Consider the following 27,315-nt stretch of genomic DNA (forward strand, 5'->3'; position numbering starts at 1 on the left):
GTTCATGAATCCATGCTAATTACTGCTAATGATACTGTTCTCATTACTAAAATCTTGTATATAGTTCCTTATGATCCCCTCCCCTCCAAGAGCTTGCATACTATTGATGTTAGGATAACTGGTCTATAATTCCCAGGGATGTATTTTGGACACTTTTTAAATATTGGTGCTACAATGGCTTTTCTCCAATCAGCTGGTACCATTCCAGTCAGTAGACTGTTAGTAAAAATTAGGAACAATGGTCTGGCAATTACTTGACTGAGTTCCTAAGTACCCTCGGGTGCAAGCCACCTGGCCCCGGTGATTTATTAATATTAAGTTTCCCAAATCTAATTTTAATCCTGTTCTCTGTTAACCATGGAGGTGCTTCCTGTCATGTGTCATAAGGATAAACACTGCAATTTTGGTTATTGAAGCCCCCTGATTCCCTCGTGTAGACTGAGGAGAAGAATAAATTCAATACCTTCGCCATCTCCCCATCCTTTGTAACCAGATGTCCTTCCTCATTTATGGGGCCAATATGGTCTGTCCTCCCTTTTTTACTGTTTACACACTTAAAGAATTTCTTGGGATTTTTTTTTTTTGCTCTCCTGTGCTATGTGACTTTCGTGTTCTATCTTAGCTGCCCTAATTGCACCCTTACATTTATTGTTGCATTCTTTATAAAATCTGAATGCTGATGATGATCCCTCAACCTTGTATTTTTTGAAGGCCTTCTCCTTTACTTTTTATGCATTTTTACATTAGAGTTAGTAATTACCACAGCCGTTTCACATGAGGGAAATCCTGAAAACATGTTGGGGTGCCTTGAGGACTGGAGTTGAGAAACACTGCTCTAGGTAGTGCATTTTTTCTTCCTGTCATTGTGTAACTCCCTGCCTGTATAGGGTACAGCTTACATTCACAGTCTGCAAGAGACCTGCATTGCACCTGCAATCTTCTGATCATGGGTGCAATGCTTTGCAGGCTCCTAGTAGAAAAAATAATAAGTGTAAAGATGTAAATTTAAAACGTAAGGTGAATTTATCCTGGTCTAGTCTGATGTTCTTTGTGCAGATTCACACATATCTGCTCAGTCTACAGGATACAAGCACTTGATATCATAACACAGGGACATTCTTCCCACTAACCACCACTGTAAGGGGCATTCTTCCCACTGACCACCAATGTAAGGAGCTTTCTTCCCACTGGCCGCCAATGTAAGGGGCATTATTCCTACTCGCCGCCGATGTAAGGGAGAGGCATTTTGTCAATAACCACCAATGTCAGGGACATTCTTCCCAATGGCCACCAATGTAAGGCGTGTTCTTCTCCCTGACGAACAATGTGGGACATTCTTCCCAATGGCCATCAAAGCGAAGGGCATTCTGCCAATAACCACCAATGTCAGCAACATTCTGCCCACTGCCACACCACACTAATGTACCGTGAGCTATAGATATGGTAATTATCGATAAGGTTCGCTGAGATCTGAACATTTCTTTTAATGGTTGTTCTGTGTTTAAAAAGGTTGAAAAGCTGCGATAGGGCCTTGCCTTGGTGGCAACCATGAGTGCCTCGGACCATCAAAAGCATTTGTTGCCAGATTTAGGGGTTTACCATTTTGCTAGCAAATCTTGAGGTGAACAGCCAGAAGAGCAGAAATTGTAAGTCACAAGTGCTCTGCTTTTATTCATTGACTGATTCACACTGAAGACCATGGTGAATCTCAGTGGGTTCAAGAATGAGCAAATGTCTCACGCTTGTTTTTCTGAGGAGAGCTCTGATTGTCCAAGAGCAACCATAGATCTTCAGTGGAAGAAGAGGATAAGTAACAGCAGGAGTTTCTAGTGGTGGGTTCTTGGCACTAGTATCTTTATGTGCAGGATAGTTAGTCTATGGCTATGAGCAGAAAAGAGGAGCATACAGACTAGAACTTATTTGAGCAAGGGCTGGCCCTAGGGTTAGTGTTAGGGTTACAAGTATGGTTAGTGTTAGGGTTACAAAACAATAATAATCTCCTGCGCTCCGGGGTTTTGCTATACACGGGTGGTGTGATCCACTCTCTGGTAAAGGCAAAGTCTATGATCTTGCAGCCCTCCTCGGTACAATGGTTCATACAACTAGAAGAAAAAAAAGGGAAAAAAAGACGGCGCACCGACCTAGGCTCTGAAGAAAAGGGTATGCCCCTGAAATGAGTCAGCCGTTTGGAGTACCATCTGATCCTCCTGTCATCAGGTCTTGCCTGCAGGTGCTAAGGGATGAAGTCCGATTGATGAGAAAAGCCTGTATATATGCTCATTTGTGAGTAGTACCATTGCTTTTATATATTTATAATGTAGCAGATGACATTTTGGACGTGTCATTCATGTGTAAATTTAGTTTTTGCCTTAGAACAGTAGGGGTTCTGAGGGTTAATTATGTAGGTTAACCTTGACATCAGTTTGGCTGGGCTGTGTTAGAAGTTCTGCTTGGTCATGTGAACAGTGAGGTGCACATGGCAAGCCAGAACCAGGCCTGGTTGGATGTTTTAGGTATCAGCCTTCTAGGAATTAATGGGTGGGTGTGCCGGGCCCCGCTGAGGAGTCTGGGAAGGGGTACTTAAGATGTTGAGGTCACGTGTTTAGGAGAGGAGTTTGTGAGGACCGTGTGGTCTGTTCTTATTTCCAGGACCGGGGTAGCCCCGTGAGGGGTCCCGGTCACAGGGCGTTCGACATCCCACAACATGCTTCTGTTGATTACCCCCAATAGACCCGACTGTTCTGGGGTAGGGATCCGTCTGTTCCTTTAAGAGATATACAAACAGAAGACAAAAAACAGCGCCAACCTAAGTGCAGTATTTCAGATCACAGGTATTTAATTGTAAAGTAATACACTCACTCTCTGTCAGAATGGTTCAGGCACATCACGTTTACGTGGAAAAGAAGTTTGTGGGGGACATCACAGGGCTCCCGGGGAGAGGCGGTCCTCTTTTTGCTGTTGGTTCCCGTCCGGTGGCGCCGGTGGTTCCCAGCGTCTCCGGCCCGGTGTCGCAGCGTCACTGAGGTCAGCTAGTTGGTCATACAGGGTCGCGCTGTGATGACGTCGTTGCATGCGTTCGGAGCATGCGTTCTCCTTCCTCAGGCATATCGACCACCATGTTGGAAGTGGTCAAATAGGGCAAGGGCGGTGTTGATTGGTCAGAATGGCTAGGGTACCTCCCCTCTGTGGGGTGGGGTTATTGCGGCCAGAGCCTGGTGTTGATAGGCTGTGTGTTAGAGGCTGGCTGTGTGACAGGATATATGTGTACCTATGTGTAAGACATTGTTTGTAGAGAGTTTTTATTATGAAAGCCTTTTAAAGGATGGCATTTTGTGGAGAATAAAAAGTTTTATTTATAAATATATATAAAAAAAGGATAATAAAAACAATAGATAGTGCATGGTTAGATATACTAAAAAGAAAAACAAAACTAGATGAAGAAAAACTGATAAAGATAAAACTTCAAAAAATGAGACGAGATGTAGATGACTATAACAATAAAAGGGTCTTCCAGTGGAAAACCAAAAACTCTGCCCCAGTGCTCCTAATGCAGATCCAATTCCCTCCTTCTTTTCGGCCCTTCAAAACATATCACCCAGTCGCACACCCCTCTCAACATCCACACTCAAAACAGAACAACCAATCAACCGAGCACAGATTAGTCCACTGCTCAGAGCCCACAAGGGAAAATAGCTCCCACATTTTACAACCAAAACCTAAACGGTACAGAAAACCAAAAAGAAATATCCAAATCACACAGAATAAAAAATACACCACGACTCCTACTGACAGTGCAGCTGACAACAATTCAGTAAACATTCCCAACCTAAATAAAAACGGAAACAAAAATAATTCTATTAGAGATAAAAGCATCCCTACAGGACACACAAAAAAGAACAATCAGGTTACTTCAAGCATAACAACCCCACAACCCCCTACAGAACAATCTCTCCAAGGTACACAGGACGATAACATTACAGTTGTTCAGCAAAAAACCCATTCCCAATTACTTAGTAACCATCCTCTCGACTTCTCCACACTAACTGATGATCAGTCTTTTTTAGTCCTAACCCCTCAACCTGCACAAAAAAGAAAACTAGACGAGGCAGAAGAGGGGGTAGAAGAAACAAAACCCAAAGAAAAGTTTGCCAAACTATAAAAATTTACAACCTCTCCTCACATACCCTGGTTCCAGATGAGATCTCCCTGTTAAATAAAGGACTCAATTTTGCACCTACCACAAATCCCAACCCTTTTACTTTATTTGTGGATCTAAATAAATTTGTACGAAATCCTACAGTAAAACGCTTCTTCAATATCAAATCCAATAAAGAAAATCCCAACAATACTACAAAATCCAGTGTTAATAATATTTCCCCCCTGTGTACAACAAATGCAGATCAAGATGATCCTTGCTTAGCCATTTTGGAAGAATTATACAATATGAATGAAGACCCTGCCACTACTACCATGTTCTCAGACACTTCCTATGTTACACATTATCAGTTAGATTCCCCCCCCCAGTGAAGCACACCCCATTTAGGCCAAAATCCATATTCAACCCCAGCCAGGCCAAAGGCCCATACATATAAAGTTTCTACCAGGTTGTATATGCAGATATAAAACGTCTTTGTAAATCTACCCCCACCTCTTCCCTTCAGCGTCATAAAAACAACCTCAGTCCCCAAGAAACTCGGGCCCTCCAGAACTTAACAAAAAACAACTCCATTGTCATTAAAACAGCAGACAAAGGGGGTGGTGTAGTAATTCAGAATTACGATGATTATATAAACAAAGCCAACAGACTACTTTCTGATAAAAATACATACAAACCCTTAAAAAGTGACCCACTCCCCCTCTTCTCTTTAGAAGCTGAAGCACTTATAAAGCAAGCCCTTAGGGATCAAATTATCACGAAAGCAGAAGCTTCCTTCTTATCCAAAACATATTATAACACCCCATACTTCTATCATCTCCCGAAAATACACAAAAATTCAGAAAATCCCCCAGGTAGACCTATTGTAGCTGCAATGGAAAGTATAACCAGCTCTTTTTCCATCTATATTGATAATTTCTTGCAAAATTTGGCACAAAATCTTCAAACCTACATACGTGATGGTACACATTTGCTAGACATTCTAAAAACCTACCCCTGGGAGCCCACCTATCAGTGGGTTTCTTTGGATGTCAATTCTCTATATACATCAATCCCCCATGATGTTGGCCTTCGAGCAGTAAAACATTTTCTAGCCCTAGACCCATCCCTAAAAACTGCACAAGCAGAGTTCATCCTAGACTCCACAAATTTCTGCCTTACTCACAATTACTTTTCCTTCAATAAAAAATTCTATCTACAAATCCAAGGGACAGCTATGGGCGCTAATTTTGCGCCTAGCTATGCAAATCTGGCAATGGGCCTCTGGGAACATCTATACATCTGGAACAACAATCCCTATACAGAACACATAATTTACATAGGCCGTTACATAGACGATATTATCATCATATGGGACAGTACCGGACCACCCATAGATGACTTTGTATCCCAGTGTAACGCCAATAATCTGGGTCTATCTTTTTCTTTCGAATTCAGTTCGGATAGTTTACCCTTCTTGGATCTTGAACTTTGCCATACTGACAAAAGCATTTTCGCAAGAAACCACATCAAACCCACTGCAGGACACTCGTATCTACATTTCCAAAGTTGCCACCACCCGAGGTGGATTACTAGTATTCCAAAAAGTCAATTCAATCGTCTAAAACGAAATTGCACCCACAATTCAGATTATATAGAGCAAGGTACCCTGTTTAAAAGAAAATTTGAGGACAAAGGCTATCCCTCCACCCTAGTAGAGGAAGCCTTTGCCAAATTCCTGGACACCCAGTCAGAAACACCCCATGACTTACCCCAGCAACACAAAACCATATCAAACAAACAGACTGCCCATTCCCAAACTCATATCACCAGATTTATCACCCAATATCACTCTCAACATAAAAAAAATGGAAAGGATTTTCCAAAACCATTGGGGTATCCTTCTGGAAGACCCCTTACTAAAAACCTCCATTACAAATACCCCCAGGATCACATACCGTAGAGCCCGAAATGTAAAAAGTTTCATCGCCCCGAGTAAACTGAAAACAACTAACAACAAATCTAGACCACCCTTGACGTTTCTTACCCTGAAGGGCATGTATCAATGTAAAAAACTGAAGTGTTTGACCTGTAAATTCATTCCCCATCGTCAAAAATCCTTCACCACTAAGGGCAATACATATCAACTTAAAGAATTCTACAACTGCTCTTCAGAATTCGTAGTATATGCGATCCGTTGCCCCTGCAATCTATTCTACATTGGACGTACCACTCGAACCCTGAGAAAGAGGTTCGGTGAGCATCGCAGATCAGTGGAAGGAGACTCCAATCTAACCATCCCAGGACATTTTAAGGAACATCACCAAGGTTCCACTGAGGGCATGCAGGTATGGGCCATTGAACAGGTACCTGGATCTTTCTCCCTCGCAGAGCGTTTTAAACGCTTCTGGATATACACGCTAGACACCCTTACGCCTGGAGGCCTCAACGAAGAAATAGAAATAAACTCAGTTGTGTAACCTGGGATGCCACTACGAGAGATACATAATCTTCGTTCACCATACCTTCTTATCACATCTCCCGTCCCTTTCCTTGTCCCCTTATGGCCCCACCTCCCCCCCCCATCAGTTCGTCATTCTGTTTTCTGGTTCCCCCCCCCCCCCCCCCCCTTGACGCAGAGCCACACATCCATTTGGATAAAACATAATTAAGATCGACGAGCTTTTTTAGAACCTCCTGTCCATATTTCATATCTGATTCTATACAGGTGTGCACACGTGTACATGCGCAGACGCCTGTATGTAGGAGCGCACTGAAGCACACAGTATATATCCCGGGCATGTAGTCCATACATTCTCTATTTCTCTTTTTCTTTTTTTTTTTTTCTTTTCCTTCTTTATGCACATGAGTGTATATTTTCCCCCTCCCCTTTCATCCTAATTTTATTTTTATTTTTAATTTTTATTTTTATTCTTATTTTCACGAACTTTATTTTCATATATTTTCATTCAACATTTTTTTTATATATATATATCACCTGGTCCTACTTATTATATATATATATATATATATATATATATATATATATATATATATATATCTCTATATATATATATATATATATATATATATATATATATATATATATATCTCTATATATATATATATATATATATATATATATATATCACCTGGTCCTATTTATTATCCATCATTTGTTTACTATCAAAAGTGCCTCTTTTCTCCCATATATATACATATATGTGTATATCAATTTTTTACCATTATCAATCAATTTTTTACCATTACCAATTAAATCAATTATTAACATAATTTTCCATACATATATTCCCTCATATATTTTCTCTTATTTCATATATAATCTTTTTGTTTTCCTTTTTTCTTTCTAAAATATAATTTTTTTTTTTTTTTAGATTATCAATCTTTGTATATCCCACAAAGAAATACATTCTTGGTGGCTCTTTCTCCCATTTTTTATTTTTATTTTATTTTTACATTTTTATTTTCCTTTGCCAAAATCCTTTTGTTTTTAAAAATATATATATTTTTTTTATCCATTTTTTTCCCATTTGTTCTCGTGACATTAAAATCCATATTTATTGTTTTTATTATCCTTTTTTTTATATATATTTATAAATAAAACTTTTTGTTCTCCACAAAATGCCGTCCTTTAACCACTTGACCACTGGGCACTTAAACACCCTTAATAACCAGACCAATTTTCAGCTTTCGGTGCTCTCACATTTTGAATGACAATTACTCAGTCATGCAACACTGGACCTATATGAAATTTTTGTCCTTTTTTTCACGCAAATGGAGCTTTCTTTTGGTGGTATTTAATCACCGCTGGGTTTTTTATTTTTTGTGCTATAAAAGAAAAAATACAGAAAATTCTGTAAAAAAATGAACTTTTCTTTGTTTCTGTTATAAAATCTAGCAGATTAGTAATTTTTTCTTCATAAATTTTGGCCAAAATTTATACTACTACATATCTTTGGTAAAAATAAGTACAAATTGGTGGATATTATTTGGTCTTTGTGAAAGTTATAGAGTCCACAAGCTATGGTGCCAATATCTGAAAATTGATCACACCTGAAGTACTGACGACCTATTTCAATTCTTGAGACCCTAACATGCCAGAAAAGTACAAATACCCCCCAAATGACCCCTTTTTGGAAAGAAGACATTCCAAGGTATTTAGTAAGAGGCATGATGAGTTTTTTGAAGTTGTAATTTTTTCCCACAATTCTTTGCAAAATCAAGATTTTTTTTACTTTTCTTTTTTTTTTTCACAAAATTGTCATATTATCAGTTTATTTCTCACACAGCATATGCATACCACAAATTACACCCCAAAACACATTCTGCTATTACTCCCGAGTACGGCGATACCACATGTGTGAGACTTTTACACAGTGTGGCCACATACAGAGGCCCAACATGCAGGGAGCGCCATCAGGCATTCTGGAGCACCCAGGACAATTCTGACATTTCTCTCCTACATGTAAAAATCATCATTTATTTGCTAGAAAATTACATAGAATCCCAAAACATTATATATGTTTTTTTTAGCAAACACCCTGGAGAATACAATGGTGGTCGTTGCAACTTTTTATCTCGCACGGTGTTTGCGCAGCAATTTTTCGAATGCTTTTTTTTGGAAAAAAAACAGTTTTGTGCTTAAAAAAAAAAACACAGTAAAGTTAGCCCAATTTTTGCATAATGTGAAAGATCAAGTTACACCGAGTAAATAGATACCTAACATGCCACTCTTCAAAATTGCACACGCTCGTGGAATGGCGCCAAACGTAGCTACTTAAAAATCCCCATAGGCGACGATTTTTTTTTTTACTGGTTATATGTTTTGAGTTACAGAGGAGGTCTAGGGCTAGAATTATTGCTCTTGCTCTAACGTTTGCAGCGATACCTCACATGTGTGGTTTGAACACCGTTTTCATATGTGGGCGGGACTTACATGCGTTCACTTCTGCAGGCGAGCACATGGGGACAGGGGCGCTTTAAAAAAAATAAAAAAATTATTGTTCATTTTACTTTATTTATTTTAGTTTGACATTTTTTTCTCCAAAAATAATTTTTTTGATCACTTTTATTCCTATTACAAGGAATGTAAACATCCCTTGTAATAGGAATATGGCATGACAGGTCCTCTTTACAGTGAGATATGGGGTCAATATGACCCCGCATCTCACCTCTAAGCTGGGAAGCCTTAAAAAAAAAAAAAAAAAAGATTCTGGATTTGATCATATTGGCGAGTCGGTAGAAGCACAGGAGGGCGGCGGGAGGGGGGGGGGGTGTCTATGGCTGGGTATTGCAGGGTATCACCGACTATGGCTGGGTATGGCTGGGTATCTCAGAGTATGGCTGGGTATCTCAGAGTATGGCGTTGCAGAGTATTGCATTGCAGAGCATTGCAGGATATTGGAGGGTGTTGCAGAGCATTGCGGAGTGTTGCACGGTATTGGCGGGTGTTGCAGAGCATTGCAGGGTATTGGTGGGTGTTGCAGAGCATTGCAGAGTGTTGCAGGGTATTGGCGGGTGTTGCAGAGCATTGCAGAGTGTTGCAGGGTATTGGCGGGTGTTGCAGGGTGTTGCAGAGTGTTGCAGAGTATTGCAGAGTATTGCAGAGTATTGCAGAGTATTGCAGGGTAATGCAGAGTATTGCAGGGTAATGCAGAGTATTGCAGGGTAATGCAGAGTATTGCAGGGTATTGCAGGGTAATGCAGAGTATTGCAGAGTATTGCAGGGTAATGCAGGGTAATGCAGAGTATTGCAGGGTAATGCAGGGTAATGCAGAGTATTGCAGGGTATTGCAGGGTAATGCAGAGTATTGCAGAGTATTGCAGGGTAATGCAGGGTAATGCAGAGTATTGCAGGGTATTGCAGGGTATTGCAGGGTAATGCAGGGTAATGGCAGGGTATTGCAGAGTATTGGCAGGGAATTGAGGGGTTAATTTTCGGTGAGCAGCGATGTGGGCACTGCAGATGCAGCCCACATCGCTGCTGACACCGATCTCTTCCCCCTCCGCTGTTCCGATCGGTACAGAGAGGGGGAGGGAGGAACCGGCGTCATCACATGACGCCGATTTGTTTACAAGTGATCACTCCGTCATTTGATGGAGCGATCACGTGGTAAACGGCCGCTATGAGCGGTCACGGATGCTCTCGAGTGCGCGCCCCAGGGGGGGCGCGTGAGAGCGGGATTCAGGGAGGACGTCATATGACGGCCTCCCAGAGTTAAGAAACCGCCCTGTAGCCGTCATTCAGCTATAGGGCGGTTGTTAAGTGGTTAAAAGGCTCTCATACTAAAAACTCTCTCCAAACAATGTCTTACACATAAGTACACATATATCCTGTCACGCAGCCAGCCTGTAACACACAGCCTATCAACACCAGGCTCTGGCCGCCATAACCCCGCCCCACAGAGGGGAGGTACCCTAACCATACTGACCAATCAACACCGCCCTTGCCCTATTTGACCACTTCCAACATGGTGGTCGATATGCCTGAGGAAGGAGCACGCATGCTCCGAACGCGTGCAATGACGTCATCACAGCGTGACCCTGTACGACCAACTAGCTGACTTCCGTGACACTGCAACATCGGGCCGGAGACGCTGGGAACCACCAGCGCCACCGGACGGGAACCAACAGCAAAAAGAGGACTGCTTCTCCCCGGGAGCCCTGTGATGTCCCCCACAAACTTCTTTTCCACGTAAACGTGATGTGCCTGAACCATTCTGACAGAGAGTGATTGTAATACTTTACAATTAAATACCTGTGATCTGAAATACTGCACTTAGGTTGGCGCTGTTTTTTGTCTTCTGTTTGTATATCTCTTAACCACTTCCCGACCAGCGCACGACGATGTACGTCGACAGCATGGCACGGGCAGGCATATTGGCGTAGATGTACGTCCAATATTCGTTGCCGCCGTGCCATCGGGAGCGCGCCGCCGGCGGCGCGCTCCCGCGCTGGTCGGGACCCCCGTGAGTCCGGTCGCGGGACCCGTGGACTCGATCGCCGCGGGCATCCCCGCGATCGTCTCGCGGAGCGGCGGAATGGAGGAAATGCTGTATAAACAACATTTTCCCATTCTGCCTAGCAACTAGTGACGCTGATCTCTGCTCCATGTGATTGGAGCAGAGATCAGTGTACACTAAATGAAAGCCCAACCCCCTCACAGTTAGTAACACACCCCTAGGAACACTTAACCCCTACACTGCCACCCACTGGTTAACCCTTTCACTGCCAGTGTCATTTACACAGGAATCACTGCATTTATATAGCAGTGATTACTGTATAAATGACAATGGTCCCAAAAATGTGTCAAAAATGTCCGATGGGTCCCCGACAATGTCGCAGTCACAATAAAAATCGCAGATCGCCGCCATTACTAGTAAAAAAAAAAATAATAAAAAATTATTAATAAAAATGCTATAAAACTATCCCTATTTTGTAAACGCTATAACTTTTGCGCAAACCAATCAATAATCGCTTATTGCGATTTTTTTTTACCAAAAATATGTAGAAGAATACGTATCGGCCTAAATTGAGGGAAAAAAATGTTTTTTTATATATTTTTGGGGGATATTTATTATAACAAAAAGTAAAAAATAATGCGTTTCTTTCAAAATTGTCGCTCTATTTTTGTTTATAGCGCAAAAAATAAAAACCGCAGGGGTGATCAAATACCACCAAAAGAAAGCTCTATTTGTGGGAAAAAAAGGACGTCAATTTTGTTTGGGAGCCACGTCGCACGATTGCGCAATTGTCAGTTAAAGCGGCGCAGTGCCGAATCGCAAAAAGTGGTCTGGTCTTTGACCAGCAAATTGGTCCGGTCTGAAAGTGGTTAAAGGTGCCTTCTACCCTTGAACATGCTGCCTACCTGCTTGCGCTAAGAAATCCTCTTTTCCCTATGGCTATAACTAACTATTTTTATATAAACTGTTGACTATTGGCTATAACCTATTATTTTTATCAAAACCTGCACAGTTACCTATTGACTACTATCTGCCATACTTATTAAAAACTGCAGAATTCTGTGGAGCAGCAGATTCGAAACCAACCCTAATACTGCTATATACCAAAGCCACAGCATATACCCCTTATCCCCCCATCCCATTTCCCCCCCTCCCTTTCCCATAAGCCTCCCCCCATCCTGGATATACATAACCCAGCAGCGCAACACGAAAAAATGTTTTGTCCGTCTGTTCCTGAGTCTCGGAACCGGATGGTCTGAGGCGCAGTAACTGAGGGAGGATTCAAGGTGTCCGGGTGTGCTCTCGGCTTGGAGGGGCACCACAGCTCGTGAAAGTGACCGGGAGAGGACTCTTTGGAGGAGGGCTGACAAGTGGCATCCTAAGAAGTGCCTGGTTACTGAGTTGGGAAGGACATTGACGAATCCACGCTTTTTCCAGTACTTTCTAGAAGACCGAGAACGTTCCAGGTACTGAGGAAAAAGGTTCCTGTTCACTTTCAGTTTTAAATTGTACATGTTCAGAGGATTTGACAAGTTCTGAATCAACGTGCTAATTGCCATGATCTGTGGCTAGAGATCTGTTCAGCCTTGAAGTGCCCATCTGTGAGTGGCTACTCTCTGGGTGGTATTAGAGACTTTGTTATGTCTGCAGTTCAAGGTGCCTGAGTTCTTCGCCCTTGCCCTCTGTTCCTACATGAGACTGTGTTATTGGATGTTACCCCTGCAAAATAAAAGCTTTCAAAAGGACTTTATTGGTGTCAGCGTCCAAGTTGTTGGGTATCAACCCTGGAAACCCCTAGACGTGGAAGAACAAGCCAAGCGAAAGTAACTGGTAAGCCCAATAAGTCAAGACCGCCCTACAAAGGGTTATGGCCGCTACAATAATAAAACCTTTATATTGGTAATGCACTAGGTCGGTGCGCCCTCCCTTTTTTTCTTATTTTTCTTCTAGTGTTAGGGTTACAAGGAGGGTTAGTATTAGAGTTACAAGAAGGGTTATAGTGTTAGGGTTACAAGAGGGGTTGGTGTTAGGGTTACAAGGGGGGTTAATGTTAGGGTTACACTGAGCACTAAAGTACTAGAAAATGTACATCACTACTACGTAGGAAGGATAGTTTGCATAAATGTATTAAGCTGTTTATAACCTCATATAAATCTAAAAGATTTGAAAAGCAAATTTATTCTCTGAAAAGGCACCACCCTGCTCTATAACTGCCCTATATATTGTCTTTCAGCGTGGATGGCCAGTTTGAAGTAGCATATTACGCCAACGTCCTGGTCCATAACACCGGCTACATATCTTGGCTCCCGCCGGCCATCTTCAGGAGTGCGTGCCCTGTGGTGGTCACCTACTTCCCTTTTGATTGGCAGAACTGCACACTGGTGTTCAGGTGAGCAATCAATGTTTGTACTTTGTAGACCGTTGAGCCAGGGACATTTCTGCACCAGAGGAGATTACATTACAATGCCTCCACCATGGGTATGATCAGTCATAACATTGTGACCACTCACCTAATATTAAGTAGGTTTCCTATTTGCCTCCAAAACAGCCTTGACCTTTTGAGGCATGGACTGCAGTAGACCTTTGAAGGTATGCTATTGTATCTGTTACCAAGTTGTCAATAGCATTACACTACCTCTGCCAGTTTGTCTTCTTCCATAGTGCATCCTGGTGCCATGTCTTCCCTAGGTAAGCAACACACACGCACCATGCCATCCACATGATGTAAAAGAAAATGTGATTCATCAGACCAGTTACCTTCTTCCATTGCTCTGTGGTCCAGATCTAATGCTGATATGCCCATTGTAGATGTTTGTGGCTGTGATCGCGGGTCAGCATGGGCACCCTGACTGGTCTACAGCTACGCTGCCCCATACACAACAAACAGCAATGCTCTGTGTGTTCTGACACATTTCTATCAGAACCAGCATTCACTTTTTTAGCAATATGAGCTACAATAGCTCTTCTATTGGATCAAACTACTCAGCCCAGCCTTCGCTCCCCACATGTATCAATGAGCCTTGGCTGCCCATGACCCTGTCGCCAGTTTGTCAGTTTTTCTTCCTTGGATAACCTTTGGTAGGTCCTGACCACTGCAGACCAGAAACATCCTGCAAGAGCTTCAGTTTTGAAGTGCTCTGTTGTCTAGCCCAGTGTTTCTCAACTCCAGTCCTCAAGGCACCCCAACAGCTCATGTTTTCAGGATTCCCCTCAGATGAAACGGCTGTGGTAATTACTAAGGCAGTGAAACTGATCAAATCACCTGTGCAAAATAATGGGAAGCCTGAAAATTATACCAGTTGGGGTGCCTTGAGGACTGGAGTTGAGAAAAACTGGTCTAGCCATTACAATTTGGCCCTTCCTTCTGCTTGCGAGGTGAATGATGTGGAAGGCGGGGAGAGGCATAAATGGAGTAGTTTGGGCTGAAGATGTCCTGGGGGGGAGGGGATTCTGCTGTCAGGATTGTCAAGTGAGGTAATGGACTGGTTGGAGGCTAAAAGGAAAATAGGTAAGAGGAGGAGGAAGAAGTGCTCCTAAAACAGTGAGGGTGGAGTTGTCAAATCCATTTTAGGTGTTTTCTGAGGTGGAGGTTAATTTTTCACCTGGTGAGGAGTCTGTGATGTCTATAGAAGTATAATTACAAGGAATATTGAAGTGTAGGGTCTCCAAGTAGAGAGCGGGGTAAGCAGGCTAAGAAATGTGTACCTCAATCATCCTGATGGCGGTTTCCACTCCTTTGAAGGTGGCGATCATTAATGTCGAGCATCATAAAATCTGTAAGTGCTCGTAACATGGCCTTATTTCTGCTAAGCAGGTTTGATGCTGATATTTTCTTTTGCAAGAGACCAGGTTGTTTAGCTTGGCTGATATTCATCTGGCGAAGGAGTGGGGGAGTGGCCCTTCCTTCTGGTCTCTTGTGGTGGATTATTGAGGTAGAAATGGGGAGATGCTTGGTCTTGGACATCTCCATGGGGGGGAGCAGAACCTCAACATCTATGGGCCCGGACAAAGTGGGATAGGAAATGCCTCTTCATGAAGATCAAACCTTTTTTTTTTTACAGCCCAACAAGTTGTCTTAAGTGGTGATTTTGAGAGGCTTGTTTTGAATGAAGTAGCTAGACAGGCAGGTCTGGTTGAAGTGTATATCCATTGCTGCCCAGACGACATAGGTTTCACTTTTCAGAGAGGTAGTAGTCAGAGTAGAATAGATAGGATTTTTTTTTTTGGGCACAGGTATTGATCATGGACTTTTGCAGCAGTAAGTGAAAGTGGTGGGAGATTACAAAACGAAGAATCGTTGGGTTTTTAAGGTCATAGGAAGACATAAACAGCCTGAAGTATGTCACCTACCAGCGTCTGCAGAGGAAATTTATTAGGCTTCTCTCCAATAATGGAGATCTGGGGATAACCTCTGAGGTTAAACTCTTATTCTGGAAGTGTAAGTATGACAGGCATGCCTCTTTGGTTCCAGAAAGGGATTGTGGGAAATATCACTCACTCAACCCTTACCAGAATTGCAAACAAGGTAGCGCAGTTAAATCAGTTGTAGGCCTGGTTGACAGTAAAGGTTCCTTGACAAAGTCGGAAATCCTGGAAACCGCCAGGTCATATTATGCTGACCTCCTGGGTAGGAGAGACCTTGATCAGGCTGGCATGTCAAGTTTTCTGGATTCTACTCCAGGACTGGAAAATAGCAGTTCTCTTGTGAGTTTGACAGAAGACATCACGGCAGATGAGGTGGTTAAGGTTATTGATAAGCTTGCCATTAAAAAGTCGCCTGGGCCAGATGGATTGACAGCCAAAATGTATAAGCACTTTAAGTTTACTCTGGCCCCATATTAGGTGGAGGTTTTTAATTTTTAATCTGAGAGGGTTCACTCTCACCCTCCATGTGGCAATTTGCAGTAAATAGTCTGTCAAAGGGTAAAGATTCTTAGAGAATTGGTGGCCCATTAGCCTTCTCAATGTCAATAGGAAGATACTGGCAAAAATCTTTTTCTTGTCTTTTATTTTCTGTAGCAAGCAATTTACTTTATGGCCATCAACACTGTTCAGTTTAGGGTAGAAGCACTTTTTTTGTGGTGCTAGCTGTCTGGGAGCTCTGGAATGGTGCCAGGCTTCAGGCTGGTGAAAGTTTCTGCTGGCATTCATTCAGGCTAAAGCTTTTGATTGGTTCAATCATGAGTACCTATGGCTACTTCTTGGCAAGTATGGTCTGGAGGGGGGCTTTATCGATTGGTTGAAGACCTTATACAGGGGGGCTGAAAGCTTTATGTATGTGAATGGTTGGATTGGACGGCCCTTTTAGGTTGGCTCAGGTGTGCTCCAGAGGTGTCCTTTGAGCCCTCTACTGTACGCATTTGCAATTCATCCCTATGTTAAAAAGCAGACCGTTATGTGGAGTGCCTTTGGGCATTCTTGGTGAGCCTCCTCTGAGGGTTGAGGCCTATGCTTATGACATGTCTTTAAAGTTACCACTAATATAAAATGTCAAAAATTTATTATACAAAAGTTTAAAAACATGTACACAAAACATAAAGATACATAATTAAGGCAAAACAAAAAAGCAAATGTGTGTTATAATGCTCTATATATTTCCGTCAACAAAACAGCTAAAGCCAGGTGATGAGTGGCTCACTGCGACTTCGACGCAGGTGCATTTTATGGGTTGCTGCCCGCTTCTTCAGGAAGAGAACTACAGCTGAGCTCTACAATAAAAGATATACAATTACCATTTTCCATATTGTGTGACTATGTTAAGCCGTGTACACACGGGCGGACTGTCTGTCCAACTTAGTCCGCTGAAACACATTTCAGCGGACAGTCCGCTCGTGTGTGGGCTTCAGCGTACTTTTTCAGCGGACAGTCTGGCGGACTAAGTCTTTCGGAATTTCCGTAATATTGTCCGTCCAACTTTGGTTTCAGCGGACAGTCTGCTCGTGAGTAGGCAAGTTGGACGGACTAAGTATGGAGCATGCTCAGAAAGGATTTACACGGAGAAAGGTTGCATTGCTGTGTATTGGACGTCCTCTTTCTAGTCCCGTCGTACGTGCTGTACACGTCATCGCGCAAGCTTTCAACGGACTGTTTGTTCATCGTGTGTGGTCAAGTCCGTTCATTCGAAAGTAGAACGGACTGTCCGTCAGATTGTCTGACGGACTTAGTTGGCCAGACAGTCCGCCCGTGTGTACGCAGCTATAGAGTGTATATGACCTTGATTGAGTGATACTACATACCTCAAAGTATATGGACAACCACATACATAAAATCAGAGTTAAACAAAATAGTCATCACACGACCAATTGTTGCCAGTTCCCTTGATGGATGGCATAGTCCATATGTGCTTCATCCATAAGATATAGGAGACCCAGTTGTGTCAATATCAATGCTTAAATAAGCAAATATCTAAAAATAGTTGCATAAGGAGGTTGTTAAAAATGTATAAAGTAGGTTAGTCTGGCAGAAAGGGGCAGTAGAAAGTGCAATATTAGGGCAGAGAATCACAGTGCTGGTATGGGGCCTTAAATTCCCAACTAAAACCCTACTTGGGAATTTAAAGGGCCCCATACCACCACTGTGATTCTCTGCTTGTGGGCTTGTGTTTTTGTGTTGGTGTTTTTGGTTTGGTTTTTGGTGTCCTGGTTTAGGCCTTTTCTGCAACGTTGGGACAATGGTAGGCCCATGAAAAGCCTGAGAGTCTGACATGGTAAGCTCCCAGCTTATGTTGTCCCGTGCCTGAAAATGCTCCGGCATTGGTGAGTGATGGTGGAGGAAATTAAGTCTCTTCCTTGGAAAGTCCTATATGGAGGGTTGTTGAATCTGTCTTTAGCAAGCCATTCACCTTGAGGGATTGCCCTGGCTCTGTTATGAGGGAGGGTCTGCTTTTGATTAATCTGGAGAGAATCCCTTTAAAGTTTCAGGATTTAGCCTGGTGCTCATCCCTTGGCATACTCTATGTGAAGGGCAACCTGAAGCATCACTCTGTGGAAAACCATGGTTGTCAAAGAATGCAGTGTGGTGAGGTGGCGGAGACGATGGACCATTTTTTGCTTCAGTGCCCCTTCAATATAGAAGTCTATAAGTGGGTGGGTGGGGCTCTGGGTATCCCTTTCCTTTCCCGCTTGGTCATACAGGGCCTTTGAAACTCACTGGGATTTTGATTTTGAGACACTTTTTCTAGTTAGCTTAGTAGTCCGTTACTACACATGGAATGCAAAGTGTCAGGTTTCCACTGGGAAAAAAGTCCTTCTTGTCGGGGTGGTGCACAATATTCTAGGTGAGGTTTGTAAGATCCGGGGTCTTGAGGACAGGTGGCGGTCTAAGGCCTGGACAAAGATGTGGAGGAATGTTGGGCCTCTGTAGCTGCTGTCTGTCAGTCTCTGGGTCAGTGTGTGGCTTTTAATTTCTATCCTTTCACGTCCCTTAGATTTTCAGATTATTGGAAAAAGTCTGCATGCATGGGATCAAGGTTTAATGTTTTTTTTTTTTTTTTTTAAGAAGTTTTCTTTTCTGTAATTTGCTGATGTCAGCTTGTTTGTTTTTGTTCATTTGTGTATATATATAAAAATTTTTTTTTTTTTTTTTGTATATATGTAAATGTCTTTAATAACAAGCTGTATGTTTGCAACATTTTAAATAAAAAAATGCACACTCTAAAGTCCCGTCTCTGACATGTGCTGCAGTACTGTACAGAGAATACTGAGTGAGTCACATCAGTCTCTGAGCCAGAGGAGCTTACACTTGTAACACACAAAGCATTTTAGGTAAAAACAGATAACAGAATGCATTAATTTGTAGAAACAACATTGTGTATTTCTTCACAAACCTAATGGACGCCCCCTCCTCGTAGATCAAAAACATACAATGCGAAAGAACTCACTCTTCTTTTGTCTGTTGCGGAGAACGGGGAGCTGTTGGAGCGGGTGGACATTGACCCTGAGGCTTTCACAGGTAATGCAACACTATTTTCTTTTCCCATCTTCCACCATTATTCCTCAAGTTGCCACCAATGGTTGTCTATCCACTAACTTTATTTTGTGTCTTGCACTACCGCCTCCTTCCACATTCAGAAAATGGTGAATGGGCAATAAAGCACTGCCCTGCGTGGAAGAATGTGAATCATCGCTATACGGAGGACGACCTTCAGTATCAAGAGATTAATTTTGGGCTTATTATTCAAAGGAAGCCTCTTTTCTACATTGTCAACATCATCGTACCCTGCGTCCTCATCTCCTCCCTGGTAGTGTTGGTTTATTTCCTGCCAGCCAAAGGTGAGATAATCATCAGGTTGAGGTGAGATGGAGTAAGCAATGTGTGGCAAAAATACAGCTCATAAAATTCAGTGGCAAGGTTCTCAGGTCATCAAAAGAGAAACGAGGAGACCCTTTGAAATAGGAGGAAAATACACTAGTATTGCCAACATCCCCTCCAAATTATTGCGTTCAGGTGTTTCCAGTGAAGGGTCCTGTATTATTACTACAACATTTTAGTTTTGTACACTTCTAAACTTATGCCAACAATGTGAGGAAAGACCTTTACGGTTTTTCAGCATAACTTTGCTCCAGCTTATGGGATAGCTTCATAAGTTTGGTATGGAGGAACCTGAGTGGTCCTCAAAGCCCTAACCTCAAACCTACAGAACACCTTTGTTATAAATTGTAATGCCAATTGGGAGCCAGGTTTTCTCCAATATCAGTACCCAACCTGTGGAGGCTGCTGTAGCAACAATGAGAGGCCAATTCCATATTAATGCTGGCCTGCTGATAGGGGGATATAGCCAGTACTTGACCTCACAAATGCTATTTCGGTTAAATGGCCACTAATCCCACAGACACACTCCAAAATCTTTAAAGTCTTCCCAGAAGAATGGAGACTGTTATACTCTAACCCCAAGGGGGAGGCCAGCTTTATATTGGTCATAATCGCCATGGTTTTAGAATGAGATGCCCAACAAGCTCATATGGGTGTCATGGTCAGGTGTCCCCAAACCATTAGATGCATAGTAGAATAACTGTTTTCACACAATTTAATTTTAGTTTAGGTTATATACATCTTTAAATAGTTGTTTTATCTGTTTGTTTGTTTTTGAACATTCAAACTTTGTTGTACAAATAAAAAAATAAACACATGATAGAGGATTTTCTAGAACGACAGGTTTTATAGAGAAACCACAGCAGATAAAGCTTCTGAAAGAAATACTGAGCTGTCTGATAAGGGAGGAGCTTCTGCCATGACAAATCCTTGAGTTCTGCAAATAGCAGGTGTAACACCCTCTAGTGTGTGCTATTAGTAGTGAGAGTAGGTAAACTATACTCTGACTCATGTTACATGAAGAGTTTGTAACTGGGTCAGGATTACAAGAGTTCAGGGGTGGATGACTCATCCTGGCAGATCTCTGGTGCCCCCCATCAGTTTCTATAATGTTGGCGAATATTATAGAATATAGTGGGAGGAGGCTATGAGTGGCTGCCTTGAATATTTATGGGCTCTCAGCCAATCTCCAGGAGTGGGCCTGGCAGGGGACTGGGAAACCCATAAATAGACATGGACCATGCCAGCAGATGAAAGATGAAGAAGCAGTACTGAGGAGAGGCTGTTGATGGCTCTTGAGGGACCCCCACTGAGAGTTTACCTCAGGCTGGACCTCGGGAGGCTGGCCTGAAAGGATCCAACCACAGAAGGCAGTCGAAGGGATTGAAGCCAGAGAGGCAGCAGAGAGCAAGGAAAGACAGTGAGTAGATCAACACTGGGCAGTGTCAGAAACCATGAACCAGACTGAGACAGAAGTACAATTAAATCACACTTGTTTATTAATAAAAAATAAAAAGGTAAATAGAGTAAGCATAGTCAAAGCATAGCCAGAGTCCAGTAACTGGATCGAGCAGTCAGCCAGTCCAGAGTTCAATAACCAGATCGGGTAAACAGCCAGGCCAGAAGTCAGGGATCCAAGTAGAGCAACAGCAAGCAGGATAAGGAGCCAGATGGGATGCCAGCAAGTCTTTAAACAGAACCGCAGGAGATGGTTTCTTGTGATGTGACCAAGGCGAAGGCAGAGATGAAGTGAGCTGGACAGCTTTAAGTAGGCAGGTCAGACAAGCGGGATCAGGAACAGCTGGTGACTGTGGAGAGAGAAGAGAGCTGGCAATTAGCCGACAGCTGAGCAGCCAGACCAGAGAAGGAAGGACTAAGCCAGCTCTGACATGCAGGGACAGACAAGGGGAGAGACTGCCTGCTGCAGCAGTGCTCTCTTGCAGAGTGTGGTGTGCCAAGTCTTCATCTGACCTTGCCTGAGGAATCTCCATGTGTGTGTGTCAGTTGGGCAGGACTGGTGCAGAGAGTCAGTCAGGGGGACTGGGAAGAGAAACAGCCAGGTGGGCTAGCATTCTGCAAGCAAGCGAAAACAGGATCAGTGGCCATAGGAAGCAGAGGAGGATGTGTAATGCTTTTAACTCCAATGTTGTACTTTGTCAAACGACTGAGAGTTCCTGCTGTTCCTGAGAGTTCCAGAACTAGCGATATACTGTTCCCTCAGGAGTGAGCCAGCAGGTCTGTACATAGAGGAACCAAGTATGTGCAGGAGGAACTAAAAAGAGGAGTTTGTATATAGGGAGACAGTTGTCCCTGTAGTTCTGTTTGTTTCCACCTTGGGGATCCGATAATCCCATACCCTATCCAAGTTATCATTCCCTAATAAAATAACAAAACAAGCCAAAGACTGATTTTCCTGTGTCCGGATGCCAGATGAAAGAAGGAAATGCTGTGTGACTAGCTGTGCATCAGTGGGGAACCCTAACTTCAGCAACTCCTACGGGGATAGTGCTACACAGGTTTCTTTCAGTATAGCTGAAAGTTAATACAGCTAAATATGTAAAAATTTGACAACATCAACATCTGCTGGCTGGATGAAGGACTACACAATATCAATGTGCTATATTTTATATTTACCTGAGCAGAAAAAAAATAAACGAAAACAATTTTTTGCCCTGACCCTAATAAAAAGACAAAACCACTATAAATTCTATTTAACCTACAGTTGTGCGTAGTTCCCAGAGACTAGACAGTCACATGAACTGACTTTAGCAGGTATAGTTTCAAAAAAGGTTGGATGCTTTTACATATAAGGGGAATTGTTTTTTTCCAAAAATACATACAGTAATAGAATGATGATCTGTGTCCGGATGCCAGATGAAAGAAGGAAATGCTGTGTGACTAGCTGTGCATCAGTGGGGAACCCTAACTTCAGCAACTCCTACGGGGATAGTGCTACACAGGTTTCTTTCAGTATAGCTGAAAGTTAATACAGCTAAATATGTAAAAATGTGACAACATCAACATCTGCTGGCTGGATGAAGGACTACACAATATCAATGTGCTATGTTTTATATTTACCTGAGCAGAAAAAAAATAAACAAAAACAATTTTTTGCCCTGACCCTAATAAAAAGACAAAACCACTATAAATTCTATTTAACCTACAGTTGTGCGCAGTTCCCAGAGACTAGACAGTCACATGAACTGACTTTAGCAGGTATAGTTTCAAAAAAGGTTGGATGTTTTTACATATAAGGGCAATTGTTTTTTTCCAAAAATACATACAGTAATAGAATGATGATCTAGGGATCTATGGATGGATCACCCCCGCTGATCAAAACGGTATTAAAAAAGGGGGGAAATTGTATTTTGTTTAAAAAAAAATGGCAGTTGTCTATACACAGTGTCATCTGGGGTTGTCAGGGGTGCTATTATTTTTGCACACCAACACCATGGACGCACATGACGCTAATCCAGGGCGGGGGCTTTCAGGGCAGCCCCAGCATTCAGAAGTGGTTGGATATCTGCCTCTGTTTAGACCTGCTCTGCCTCCCACCCATTGCCATAATGCAACAGCCATGTTGTAGCTAAAATTCGAAAAGTGGGGCTCTCTTGTGAAAAGGTTGGGGGATGACTGAGGACTTTGATGTTTAAGGTTAGGGGAGAAAACAGAGGACTCTGATGTGAAAGGGAGTCCCTGATGTGACAAGGCCCCATTTAGACAGGGGGGCCTTATGGTTTTGCATACTCTGAAAGAGTGCCATGGTTAAAAAAAATTTGAGAAATGCTGCTTTAGCATTCGGTTAGAGTTTTTATATCTGCAAATCACAAACCATTATAGTCTACTTAAGGCATTAGTAGAGTTTTACTAACATGTTTAAAGTGTTAATCCAAGTTTAGTTTACATGTTGAAACTGTATTCTGTTGCAAGTCTAGGTCTTGTGTATGGTACATGAGGGCAAGGGTATTAGAGAATCACCAGTGGTGGAGACACTAAACCTAAGTTCCCAGGTCCATCTACCTACTGCCATCATTGCAAATAATTATCATTCTACCTGTTTGACTTTGATTTGATGTTTCTGAGGAGTTTCTATGTTGTTGGAGAGAAAATTCTAATTTTATTGTTGAGTTCTCTTAAAAAGTTGAAATCCAGAGCATAAGTAAGCTCACCAGAATTCATTCCTAACCAAAATAATTATTTTGGGGTTACTAGCCCAGTATAAGTGCTAAGCTGATCATCTGAAAACAGACGATTAGTTATTTCTACTCACTGTCCTATCTTTGTCTACTTTTAGCCGGTGGTCAAAAATGTACCACCTCTATCTCGGTTCTCCTTGCTCAGGTTGTGTTCCTGTTCCTGATTGCTCAGAAGGTTCCCGAAACATCTCTAAGTGTCCCACTTATTGGCAAGTAAGTAACTTTACATTGATCACCTGATTGTTCTAAGATTTTGCCCAGGACCATCTTCACTATCAGCTCAAATGTATTTTTTTGTTGTTGACACTATTAAGATTGAGGGTATAAATGTGCATGAATAAACAAATTACACAGGCAGTTCAGTCATGAAATGGAGAATAATGAAGGGTTATAATGATGGCTTTGTTGGGGGAGGGCCTAATCCATGGCATCAAACATGTGGTAGTAGGCTGCCATGTTGGTGTCAGGAAAAAAGGTTTTGGCTTTAGCTACACCTTTAATATCAACTACTGGACTGATTTATATACTTAGCCTTGCTTTAAATGGGTTGTTGATGGCATGAGAACCTGTCCAGAACTGGATCATGACCCTTTTGTTTCTTTTATAGATATCTGATATTTGTGATGATCGTGTCAACACTTATTGTGCTCAGTTGTGTCATTGTTCTGAATGTGTCTCTGAGGACTCCCAGCACGCACAACTTGACTGCCACCATGAAACGGGTGAGCCAATAATTCTCCCAATCAGAATGCTCAAATATTGACCTGACTCATCTCAGAGACAGCTATCCCGACTCCCTTGATGGGGAGTTGGATGCTGCGCAAGGTCAACAACAGACTCTACAGCCTGTGAAATGTATCAATAGTTCTGACTAGTTCTGCCATCTGTGACCTCCACCATTGAAATTGCTACGTCACTAGGGTGTCCCTGCAATCCTATATGGCGGGCTAAATAGAGCAGGAAGTGTGAGGAGGATCTTTAATGGTCCATAATTTGCATCATCCAGCAAGATCAGCTGGTCAGTAACAATGGTGGAATGTGTAGTCCAAAAACAACTGGTGCGTTTCGAGGGGGTCCCCCCTTCCTCAGAGGCCTAAGGAGGAGGGGACAACCTTGAAATGTGTCAAATGTTGTTGGACTACACATCCCACCATCTTTACTGGCCAGCTGATCTTGCTGGATGATGCAAATGATGGACTTTACATTAAATGCTTAATTTTATTACTCGTTTGTGAGTATGCATTTTCTCTCTTATACATTAAAGTGTTGCGAAGGTAATGGTCAGAGACTGCAAAGTTACTACAAGAGATGGTCAGAGACTGCAGACTTACTACGGCAGATGGTCGGAAATTGCAAAAATACTACATGAGATGTCAAAGAGAGCAGACCTAATGCCAGGAGATGGTCAGAGATTGCAGACATACTACAGGAGATGATCAGAGGTACTATGGTAGTATGTACTGGGTACATACTACAGGAAATGTTTAGAGACTGGGTACATACTAGTGGAGATGGTCGGCAACTGCAGACTTATTACTGGAGATGGTCAGAGACAGCAGATATACTACAGGAGATTGTTGGCGACAGCAGACTTACTACAGGAGATGGTCAGAGATTGCAGACATGCTACAGGAGATGGTGGGCAACTCCAAGTTTACTATGGGAGATGGTCAAAGATTGCACACATACCAGAGGAGATGATCAGAGACAACATACATAATACCAGGAGATGGTTAGAGACTGCAGACTTACTCCAGGAGATGGCCAGAAACTGCAGACTTAGAAACCATAGACTTAATACATGAGATGTTAGACACTGCAGACTTAGTACAAGAAATGGACAGAGACTGCAAACATACTACAGGAGATGATCAGAGCCAGCAGACATATTACTGGGAGATGATCAGAAACTGCAAACATATTGCCAGGAGATAGTCAGAGACTCCAGGCATAATACAGGAGATATTGGAGACTGAAGACTTACTACAAGAGATGGTCAGAGAGTGCAGACAAACTACAGGAGATGTTAGACACTACATACTTACTACAGTAGATTGTCTGAGGCTGCAGAACTACTACAGTAGATGGTCAGAGACTGGAGGAAGCTGTAAGGAGCACAAATGTGGGAGCCTTCATTTGTAAAGGGGCTGTAGAGGCCATGGTCTCTAGCAGTCTCTTGTAACAAGCCCCCAATCTCTGGCTCACTCATCTGTCCGCCTCAGGTTGGGCCAAGGGCTTTAGATTAACCGCCATATTAACAGCCAGACAATTAGCCTTTTCAAGGCCCAGCATGGTCTACAGCCTTGTAAATTCCAGTTTCCTGGTCTCTCTTGCAGAGGCTCCTGGAGGTCTTACCTCGATACCTCCACATGAAGGTCGAGCCGTGTGAAGAAGAGACAACACCAAAGGAGAGGAGGAAGAGCTCCCTGGGGATCATGCTGAAGGCCGAGGAGTATGTGCTGAAGAAACCCCGGAGTGAACTGATGTTTGAAAGGCAGAGGGAGCGACACGGGCTGAGCCGGGACTCCCGGGGCCACAGAGGTGAAGAGGAGGGCGAACCCAAAGGCAAAAAGGGGCAGTGGAGGTGGCGGATAGGTAAGGACAGGGCAGAGAGGCAGCCATTTTGTGCAGAATTGGCCATATTTGGGCTGACCAAAAATACACCCCAACAAAACCTACAGAATGAATTCATTAAGAACTAGCCACATTGAGGGGCCATTATACAAGAACTGGAGCAAATGCGGAGCAGGGACCAAACAATCGACCATTCTCTTACTTTTCAAAATTGAACCTGACTGGTCGCTTAGCATACCAGTTTTCTTTGCTGCAGTTTTTGTACTTTTTTCCGTGAACCGACGGTTTGAAAATTGATTCAGGTGACAAAATGGCTGCCTCATTTTATATCTACAGTGGTACAGGTACACTTGGCAACATAACAAGTAGGGTTCGGGAAGGCCACAGCCCACTGAGTGTGGAAATTTAGCGTATTATTGAAGAGAACATATTTTGGATTACTATTGCTGTGTTCTTAGACCCAGTCTGTGTGGAAAGTAGGACTACCTTCCTGACTTGGCAGAATCCACAGACAGCCTAATGTCACGTACACACACTCGGACTTTCCGACCGGCAAATGTGCCATCAGAGCTTGTTGTCGGAAATTCCGACCATGTGTAGGCTCCATCTGACTTTTTCCATTGGAATTTCCAACACACAAAATTTGAGATCTGGATCTCAAATTTTCCGACAACAAAATCTGTTTTAGTAAATTCCGATTGTGTGTAGCCAATTCCGACGCACAAAATCACACTCATGCTCGGAATAAAGCAGAAGAGCCGCACTGGTTATTTAACTTCATTTTTCTCGGCTTGTCATACGTGTTGTACGTCACCTCGTTCTTGACCCTTGGAATTTCCGAACAACTTTATGTGACCGTATGTATGCAAGACAAGTTTGAGTCAACATCCGTCGGAAAAAAAACATGGATTTTGTTGTCAGGAAGTGCGATCGTTTGCACGCGGCATTACTCTTCAAAAACATGCAGAAGTTAAAGAGGAAGTAAACCCTGATGGGTTTACTTCCTCTTTGTCTCCCTGCAAAGGTAAAGCATAATGGGCTACTATGCATCACATAGTAGCCCATTATGTGTCACTTACCTGACACAGGAGCCAGCGATGTCACCGCTGTCCCCTGT

General features: G+C 42.7%; 1 protein-coding gene across 2 annotated transcripts in view; it reads left to right on the forward strand.

The window, feature by feature from the left end:
- The window catches only part of LOC143961416 (acetylcholine receptor subunit epsilon-like), a 93,495-nt gene that overhangs the window by 60,748 nt on the left and 5,432 nt on the right, over positions 1–27,315 (forward strand). The window contains exons 5-10 of one of the 2 annotated variants that reach the window (XM_077470697.1): positions 13,352–13,507; positions 18,968–19,068; positions 19,188–19,388; positions 23,723–23,837; positions 24,232–24,346; positions 25,961–26,219. In XM_077470697.1, the coding sequence (XP_077326823.1) occupies positions 13,352–13,507; positions 18,968–19,068; positions 19,188–19,388; positions 23,723–23,837; positions 24,232–24,346; positions 25,961–26,219 (947 nt within the window). The remainder of the gene's footprint in view (positions 1–13,351; positions 13,508–18,967; positions 19,069–19,187; positions 19,389–23,722; positions 23,838–24,231; positions 24,347–25,960; positions 26,220–27,315) is intronic. The other variant, XM_077470698.1, reaches the window with a different exon arrangement.

The sequence above is a fragment of the Lithobates pipiens genome, unplaced genomic scaffold (genome assembly GCF_037356315.1).
Source record: "Lithobates pipiens isolate NorthernLeopardFrog02 unplaced genomic scaffold, aLitPip1_a1.2 Scaffold_8, whole genome shotgun sequence".
NCBI lineage: Eukaryota > Metazoa > Chordata > Amphibia > Anura > Ranidae > Lithobates > Lithobates pipiens.